This window comes from Mustelus asterias, chromosome 8, assembly GCF_964213995.1.
Source record: "Mustelus asterias chromosome 8, sMusAst1.hap1.1, whole genome shotgun sequence".
NCBI lineage: Eukaryota > Metazoa > Chordata > Chondrichthyes > Carcharhiniformes > Triakidae > Mustelus > Mustelus asterias.
In genome coordinates this window covers 2,092,244-2,102,243 of record NC_135808.1, presented here as the reverse complement: position 1 = coordinate 2,102,243, position 10,000 = coordinate 2,092,244, and the positions used below count along the sequence as shown (strand labels likewise).

Here is a 10,000-nt window from a genome sequence, read left to right as displayed (position 1 = left end):
CACATTAACCACATTCAGCAGGATAAACACAGCTGCTGAAACCATGCCCCGGGTGTCGGAACAGCAACAGGTTTATATAAACAGGTTCACACCTTAGGCTCAGGATAATAACACAACATTCAACACTCATTGTGTATGTCAGCCACAAAGTGCTATTTTTTCCTGTTTAATTTTTCATGAACCAGATAAACTGCTCCCAGTCTGTCATTAACCCATTCGGCACTGCTTTATACTCCTTTGAGTACACATTACAATACACATCTCTTTAACCTGTGCCTAATGCTCCCTCCACCCACATTGTCTGTATCTTTAAGACCTGGTTGGCTGTAGAGATTCGCATTCTAATCAGTATTCTGTAACTTGATTTTGTGTCTCTGTGCCCTGTTTGAGAGCAGATTTCCACTCCATCTGACGAAGGAGCAGCGCTCCGAAAGCTAATGGTGTTTGCTGCCAAATAAACCTGTTGGACTTTCACCTGGTGTTGTTAAAACTCTTACTGTGTATACTCCTTAGAACAGAGAGGGTTCAAACCCACGGGTAATTAGCAAAGGAGTGAGGTGTGAATCAGAGAAACATAGAATCCCTACAGGATAGAAGGAGGCCATTCGGCCCATCGAGTCTGCACCAACCACAATTCCACCCAGGCCCTATTCCCCTCACCCCACATATTTACTCTCCTAGTCCCCCTGACACGAGGGGCAATTTAGCATGGCCAATCCACCTAACCTGCACGTTTTTGGACACTAAGGGGCAATTTAGCATGGCCAATCCACCTAAACTGCACGTTTTTGGACACGAAGAGGCAATTTAGCATGGCCAATCCACCTAAACCGCACGTCTTTGGACACTAAGAGGCAATTTAGCATGGCCAATCCACCTAACCTACACATCTTTGGACACTAAGAGGCAATTTAGCATGGCCAATCCACCTAACCTGCACATCTTTGGACACTAAGAGGCAATTTAGCATGGCCAATCCACCTAACCTGCACATCTTTGGACACTAAGAGGCAATTTAGCATGGCCAATCCACCTAACCTGCACATCTTTGGACACTAAGGGCAATTTACCATGGCCAATCTACCTAACCTACACATCATTGGAGTGTGGGAGGAAACCGGAGCACCCAGCAGAAACCCATGCAGACACGGGGAGAAACGTGCAAACTCCATACAGACAGTGACCCAAGGCGGGAATTGAATCCGGGTCCTTGGCGCTGTGAGGCAGCATGGCTAAAACACTGTCCAAAACCACTATCCTTACTTTCTGAATCTACCCTGTCCAATCCTGTTAGAATTTTCTATGAGATCCCCTCTCACTCATAATATCCAGTGAATATAATCCTAACTAATTTATTCTCTCCTCATACGACAGACCTGCCATCCCAGGAATCAGCCTGGTAAACCTTCGCTGTGCTCCTACTCCAGGTGTGGCCTCACCAACGCACTATACAATTGCAGCAAAACATCCCTTTCCCTATACTCAAATCCTCTCGCTATGAACACACCATTTGCCTTCTTTACTGCCTGCTGTACCTGCGCGCTTACTTTCAGCGACTGATGCACGAGGATGCCGAGGTTTCATTGAGTATCCACCTCTCTCACTTTGCACCCATTCAAGTAATAATCTGCCTTCCTATTAAAGCAAGCATGGGACATTTTCTCCGACTTAACGGCGGTTTCAAGTGGCCAGATTGAATTGGATGAAGGGGAACAGCAAGAGAGAACTCCAGGCAACAAGCACTGACCAATCGAGGGGGCAAATCCTGAGAAATTTCTTCTCAGTTTGTGAGGGGCAATCATCCCTCAATCAGAGGCACCTCGCTCCCAGAAAGTGAGTGAGTCAGACCAGACACAGATCCCTCGCTCGGAGGGTTGCGGACACAGAATATTCACACACTTACCAAGGTAATCTCTCAACGAGGAGGCGTTGGCGACAATCTGTGGGGACACAGAGAGAGAGAAAATTAATTATTTCCCATCACCCTGCAACATGTATATCAACATTTACAATTCAATACTGAATTTCCCCAATAAAACAACGACACAAATCACTACTGCACGCTCTAAATCACCCACAACTCACTAATCCCCACTAAACACTACTGCCCCTCCTCACTGACCCCCACTGACCCCCACTGACCCCCACTGACCCTCACTGACCCTCACTGACCCCCACTGACCCCCACTGACCCCCACTGACCCCCACTGACCCCCACTGACCCCCACTGACCCTCACTGACCCCCACTGACCCTCACTGACCCTCACTGACCCACACTGACCCTCACTGACCTTCACTGACCCCCACTGACCCCCACTGACCCTCACTGACCCACACTGACCCTCACTGACCCCCACTGACCCCCACTGACCCCCACTGACCCTCACTGACCCCCACTGACCCCCACTGACCCCCACTGACCCCCACTGACCCCACTGACCCCCACTGACCCCCACTGACCCCCACTGACCCTCACTGACCCTCACTGACCCCCACTGACCCCCACTGACCCTCACTGACCCCCACTGACCCCCACTGACCCCACTGACCGCCACTGACCCCCACTGACCCTCACTGACCCCCACTGACCCCCACTGACCCCCACTGACCCCCACTGATCCCCACTGACCTTCGCTGACCTTCACTGACCTTCACTGACCCCCACTGACCCTCACTGACCCTCACTGACCCCCACTGACCCTCACTGACCCTCACTGACCCCCACTGACCCTCACTGACCCCCACTGACTCTCACTGACCCCCACCGACCCTCACTGACCCCCACTGACCCTCAGTGACCCCCACTGACCCTCACTGACCCCCACTGACCCTCACTGACCCCCACTTACCCTCACTGACCCCCACTGACCCCCACTGACCCTCACTGACCCCCACTGATTCTCACTGACCCCCACTGACCCTCACTGACCCTGACTGATCCCCACTGACCCTCACTGACCCTCACTGACCCCTACTGACCCCCACTGACCCTCACTGACCCTCACTGACCCCTACTGACCCTCACTGACCCCCACTGACCCCCACTGACCCTCACTGACCCTCACTGACCCCCACTGACCCTCACTGACCCTCACTGACCCTCACTGACGCTCACTGACCCCCACTACTCACTACTGCCCTTCCTCACTAATCACCATCGAGTCATAGAGTTTTACAGCATGGAAACAGGCCCTCCGGCCCAACTCTGTCCATGCCACCCAGTTTTTAACCCTTAGTCTAGTCCCAATTGCCCACATTTGGTCCCAATCCCTCGATCCCCATCGTACCCATGTAACTGTCTAAACACTTTTTAAAAGACAAAATTGTATCCGCCTCTACTACTGCCTCTGGCAGCTTGTTCCGGACACTCACCACCCTCTGTGTGAAAAAATTGCCCCTCTGGACACTTTTGTATCTCTCCCCTCTCACCTTAAACCTATGCCCTCTAGTTTTAGACTCCCCTACCTTTGTGAAAAGATATTGACTATCTAACTGATCTATGCCCCTCATTATTTTATAGACCTCTATAAGGTCACCCCTAAGCCTCCTTCGCTCCAGAGAAAACAGTCCCAGTCTATCCAGCCTCTCCTTATAACTCAATCCATCAAGTCCCGGTAGCATCCTAGTAAATCTTTTCTGCACTCTTCCTAGTTTAATAATATCCTTTCTATAATAGGGTGACCAGAATTGTACACAGTATTCCAAGTGTGGTCTTACCAAAGTCTTATACAACTTCGACAAGACGTCCCAACTCCTGTATTCAATGTTCTGACCAATGAAACCCAGTATGCTGAATGGGTTTTTACAACAATTGCTCGTAGTTTCATGGTCACCCTTACCGTTTCCAGGTTGTTATTCATTGACATTTAATTCCACCAGCTGCCGTGGTGGGATTTGAACCTGGGATTTATCCAAAGGTGTGCAGGTGAGATGGATTGGCCATGCTAAATTGCCCCTTAGTGTCCAAATATGTGCAGATTACGTGGATTAGCCATGATAAATTGCCCCTTTGTGTCCAAAGATGTGTAGATTAGATGGATTGGCCATGCTAAATTGCCCCTTGGTCTCAGGGGGATTAGCAGGGTAAATATGTGAGGTTACGGGGTAGGGCTGAGGTGAGATTGTGGTCAGTGCAGACTTGATGGGCCAAATGGCCTCCATCTACTCTGGAGAGATTCTATGGAGTAATAAATCAATGGTAGTCGTGATGTGGAGATGCCGGCGTTGGACTGGGGTGAACACAGTAAGAGTTTTAACAACACCAGGTTAAAGTCCAAGAGGTTTATTTGGTAGCAAATTCCATTAGCTTTCGGAGCGCTGATATCCACTCCATCTGACGAAGGAGCAGCGCTCCGAAAGCTGATGGTATTTGCTACCAAATAAATCTGTTGGACTTGAACCTGGTGTTGTTAAAACTCTGACTGTAATAAATCAAACCAAATCAAAAGTTTCATCACTTTCCGAGGAAAATTATTCCGTTTCCAATTGGATTTATTCGTGATGATCTCAGATTCTAAAATTCCCCTGAATTCCTGATTGGATTTGTGCGTGACGACTTCACAGTTGATCCATCGGGTTGTCTTCCCTCCCCTGCAGGGTGGGACGAACTTCTCTCCATGTCTAACCTGTTTGAGGTTGCTTTGCGATTTGATGAGGCTGCCATTGTGCCACTGGGTGTATTGCTGGGATCTTTGATCACTGCTCAGTGAGCCGGAACGATCCAGGGCGGGGGAATGGACTTGCCTGAACAGGTGCTTCTGGGAATTTCCAATGGGCAGGTTGGGCCACCCACATGTCTGCTTCCTTCGAGGAAGGTGGAACAAAGGGGAGGATTGTGGCGTTACGGTCCGAATGGTTTCCTTGCCAACGGCGACAGGACTGGGGGGTTTTCTCCATTTCTGGGTTGCTCCAGAGAAACCTTGCTCAGTCCTGTCCCCTATCCCAGGAACCTGACAGCGGTTGGCCAGCAGTGGCCCCAGAGAGGTCAAGAGATCAGGGCAGCTCACGTCAAGTAGGCAGGTGTTGCGTCACCTTTAGAAGGTCGAAAGATGAACTGATGGGGATCTTTCAAAGAGTTTTATTTCATTCTACCATGGGATGTAGGCCAAGCCAGCATTTATTGCACAGTGGTTAGCACTGCTGCCTCACATCACCAGGGACCCGGGTTCGATTCCGGCCTCGAGTCACTGTCTATCTGGAGTCGACACTTTCTCCCCGTGTTTGCGTGAGTTTCCTCCGAGTGCTCCGGTTTCCTCCCACAGTCCAAAGCTGTATCGGTTAGGTGGATTGGCCATGCTAAATTGCCCCTTAGTGTCCAAAGAAGTCCCATCCAGTCCTAAGGGGGAAAGGACAGTGTCTGACCCACTGTCCCACCCAGTCCCAGAGGGGGAAAGGACAGTGTCTGACTCACTGTCCCACCCAGTCCCAGAGGGGGAAAGGACAGTGTCTGACCCACTGTCCCACCCAGTCCCAGAGGGGGAAAGGACAGTGTCTGACCCACTGTCCCACCCAGTCCCAGAGGGGGAAAGGACAGTGTCTGACCCACTGTCCCACCCAGTCCCAGAGGGGGAAAGGACAGTGTCTGACCCACTGTCCCACCCAGTCCCAGAGGGGGAAAGGACAGTGTCTGACCCACTGTCCCACCCAGTCCCAGAGGGGGAAAGGACAGTGTCTGACCCACTGTCCCACCCAGTCCCAGAGGGGGAAAGGACAGTGTCTGGCCCACTGTCCCAGCCAGTCCCAGAGGGGGAAAGGACAGTGTCTGATCCACTGTCCCACCCAGTCCCAGAGGGGGAAAGGACAGTGTCTGGCCCACTGTCCCAGCCAGTCCCAGAGGGGGAAAGGACAGTGTCTGACCCACTGTCCCACCCAGTCCCAGAGGGGGAAAGGACAGTGTCTGACCCACTGTCCCACCCAGTCCCAGAGGGGGAAAGGACAGTGTCTGACCCACTGTCCAACCCAGTCCCAGAGGGGGAAAGGACAGTGGCTGACCCACTGTCCCAGCCAGTCCCAGAGGGGGAAAGGACAGTGTCTGACCCACTGTCCCACCCAGTCCCAGAGGGGGAAAGGACAGTGTCTGATCCACTGTCCCACCCAGTCCCAGAGGGGGAAAGGACAGTGTCTGACCCACTGTCCCACCCAGTCCCAGAGGGGGAAAGGACAGTGTCTGACCCACTGTCCCACCCAGTCCCAGAGGGGGAACAGGGCCATCGGAAATGGTAATTGTATTCCGCTTCTGCCCACCGCGACCAGTGAGGCTTTGACAGAACGAGAGAATTGGCTGGCAGAGATATTGTTTTGTATTTGCAACGAGAACTGTGGCCGGATTTTGTTAAGACGGAAGATTCACTGGAAAAGCCGCAGACAAACCTTGTTTACTCTGTTCTGTCAGTGTGAACAAGTAAACAGTGTGACCGCGTGCAATTTAGGTCACACAATGCAAGCGAGAGAGGTGGGAACCCAAGAGAGGCCCTCGGCAGGAAGTCTCCAGCTCTGCAGGACTGGAGATCAGAGGGTTGGGGCTGAGAGTTGGCGGGAGTGGGGTAGGGGTAGTGGGGGCAAGGCAGGAGGTGGGTGCAGGCTGCATGTTCTGAACCCATTGCAAATCCGTCCTCCCGCCCACGTTGAGATTTATCGCTGCAATCTCGCCTTTAACTCTGCCGGGTCTAACCACGGAGTTGGTATTATTTCTCAGGTAGACTGAGGCCTCCCGCTCCCAGTGTAGTGAGACTAGAATCTAGCTGGCCCTGACACCTCCTGCCCGTCACCCTCCCCATCCATCACAAGAAAGGGTCATGAACGAAGCCCAGTCCCTCACAAAAACCAGCCTCACATCCATTGAAACTGTCCAGACTTCCCACTGCCTCGGAAAAGCAGCCAGCACAACTAAGGACCCCGAGCGCACCAGATATTCTCTCTTCCACCTTCTTCCGTCGGGAAAAAGATACAAAACCTCATACTAGAGACACAAAATCATATTCCAGGCGGTCACACTTATTGCAGTATTGAGGGAGTGCCGCACTGTCAGAGGGTCAGTACTGAGGGAGTGCCGCACTGTCAGAGGGTCAGTACTGAGGGAGTGCCGCACTGTCAGAGGGTCAGTACTGAGGGAGTGCCGCACTGTCAGAGGGTCAGTACTGAGGGACTGCCGCACTGTCAGAGGGTCAGTACTGAGGGAGTGCCGCACTGTCAGAGGGTCAGTACTGAGGGACTGCCGCACTGTCAGAGGGTCGGTGTTGAGGGAGTGTCGCACTGTCAGAGGGTCAGTACTGAGGGAGTGCCGCACTGTCAGAGGGTCAGTACTGAGGGAGTGCCGCGCAGTCAGGGGGTCAGTACTGAGGGAGTGCCGCACTGTCAGAGGGTCAGTGCTGAGGGAGTGCCGCACTGTCAGAGGGTCAGTGCTGAGGGTGAGCCGCACTGTCAGAGGGTCAGTACTGAGGGAGTGCCGCACTGTCAGAGGGTCAGTGCTGAGGGAGTGCCGCACTGTCAGAGGGTCAGTACTGAGGGAGTGCCGCACTGTCAGAGGGTCAGTACTGAGGGAGTCCCGCACTGTCAGAGGGTCAGTACTGAGGGAGTGCCGCACTGTCAGAGGGTCAGTGCTGAGGGAGTGCCGCACTGTCAGAGGGTCGGTGTTGAGGGAGTGTCGCACTGTCAGAGGGTCAGTACTGAGGGAGTGCCGCACTGTCAGAGGGTCAGTACTGAGGGAGTGCCGCGCAGTCAGGGGGTCAGTACTGAGGGAGTGCCGCACTGTCAGAAGGTCAGTGCTGAGGGAGTGCCGCACTGTCAGAGGGTCAGTACTGAGGGAGTGCCGCACTGTCAGAAGGTCAGTACTGAGGGAGTGCCGCACTGTCAGAGGGTCAGTACTGAGGGAGTGCCGCACTGTCAGAGGGTCAGTACTGAGGGAGTGCTGCACTGTCAGAAGGTCAGTGCTGAGGGAGTGCCGCACTGTCAGAGGGTCAGTACTGAGGGAGTGCCGCACTGTCAGAGGGTCAGTGCTGAGGGAGTGCCGCACTGTCAGAGGGTCAGTGCTGAGGGAGTGCCGCACTGTCAGAGGGTCAGTGCTGAGGGAGTGCCGCACTGTCAGAGGGTCAGTGCTGAGGGAGTGCCGCACTGTCAGAGGGTCAGTGCTGAGGGAGTGCCGCACTGTCAGAGGGTCAGTGCTGAGGGAGTGCCGCACTGTCAGAGGGTCAGTACTGAGGGAGTGCCGCACTGTCAGAGGGTCAGTTCTGAGGGAGTGCCGCACTGTCAGAGGGTCAGTACTGAGGGAGTGCTGCACTGTCAGAGGGTCAGTACTGAGGGAGTGCCGCACTGTCAGAGGGTCAGTACTGAGGGAGTGCCGCACTGTCAGAGGGTCAGTTCTGAGGGAGTGCCGCACTGTCAGAGGGTCAGTACTGAGGGAGTGCTGCACTGTCAGAGGGTCAGTACTGAGGGAGTGCCGCACTGTCAGAGGGTCAGTACTGAGGGAGTGCCGCACAGTCGAAGGGTCAGTACTGAGGGAGTGCCGCACTGTCAGAGGGTCAGTACTGAGGGAGTGCCGCACTGTCAGAGGGTCAGTACTGAGGGAGTGCCGCACTGTCAGAGGGTCAGTACTGAGGGAGTGCCGCACTGTCAGAGGGTCAGTACTGAGGGAGTGCTGCACTGTCAGAGGGTCAGTGCTGAGGGAGTGCCGCACTGTCAGAGGGTCAGTGTTGAGGGAGTGCCGCACTGTCAGAGGGTCAGTGTTGAGGGAGTGCTGCACTGTCAGAGGGTCAGTGTTGAGGGAGTGCTGCACTGTCAGGGGGTCAGTACTGAGGGAGTGCCGCATTGTCAGAGGGTCAGTGCTGAGGGAGTGCCGCACTGTCAGAGGGTCAGTACTGAGGGAGTGCCGCACTGTCAGGGGGTCAGTGTTGAGGGAGTGCCGCACTGTCAGAGGGTCAGTGTTGAGGGAGTGCTGCACTGTCAGAGGGTCAGTACTGAGGGAGTGCCGCACTGTCAGAGGGTCAGTACTGAGGGAGTGCCGCACTGTCAGAGGGTCAGTGTTGAGGGAGTGCCGCACTGTCAGAGGGTCAGTGCTGAGGGAGTGCCGCACTGTCAGAGGGTCAGTGTTGAGGTAGTGCTGCACTGTCAGGGGGTCAGTACTGAGGGAGTGCTGCACTGTCAGGGGTTCAGTGCTGAGGGAGTGCCGCACTGTCAGAGGGTCAGTACTGAGGGAGTGCTGCACTGTCAGGGGGTCAGTACTGAGGGAGTGCCGCACTGTCAGGGGGTCAGTACTGACCGGCTGGTGGAGAGACATGGAGACGTGACCCCCAGAGGCAAGCCTGCAAAATGGCCCCTGCTCGAGTTTCCTAGCCCGCTGCGCTAAAAAGCAGCGCAGTGGGATAGGAGAATCGCCCCTATGTTTTGCACATGTAGATTTAAACTGACAACATAGATTTATTGAAGGAGCTGCTGCCTGCTCAGAGTTCAAACTGACATTAAACAATAGTCTGCAACACCCTAATGACATCACTGTCAAATCGTGAGAGTGGCTGTTACAGCGATGATGCAACCACTTAAATATATAACCGCCTTCTGGAACGAGAGGCTAGAGGTTTCGGCAAAGTGCTAGCAAATGTAGAACAGAAATTAGAATTATTTCACTCAGAGGGTCGCGGAACTCTGCGGGATCCTTTATCCCAGACTGCAGTGGACGTCAGCACACTAAACAACTTTAAGGAGAAGATGGATACATTTTTGGTTCGGAACAGGATAAAGAGTTATGGAAAAGGCTCAGGGACGTGGAGTTGAGGCCCAAATGAAATTTTACTCCAGAAAGGATATACTGGCACTGGAGAGGGCGCAGAGGAGATTCACTAGGTTGATTCCAGAGTTGAGAGGGTTGGCTTATGAGGAGAGACTGAGTAGACTGGGGTTACACTCATTGAAATTCAGACGAATGAGGGGAAATCTTATAGAAACATATAAGATTATGAAGGGAATAGATAAGATAGAAGCAGGGAGGTTGTTTCCACTGGCGGGTGA

The 10,000-nt window shown here is 53.5% G+C and overlaps 1 protein-coding gene across 1 annotated transcript in view; it reads right to left on the bottom strand.

Annotated features, from left to right (window-relative positions):
• LOC144497619 (lymphotoxin-beta-like) overlaps positions 1-10,000 on the bottom strand; it is a 29,183-nt gene that overhangs the window by 12,895 nt on the left and 6,288 nt on the right. The window contains exon 2 of the mRNA XM_078219060.1: positions 1,904-1,940. Within this exon, the coding sequence (XP_078075186.1) occupies positions 1,904-1,940 (37 nt within the window). The remainder of the gene's footprint in view (positions 1-1,903; positions 1,941-10,000) is intronic.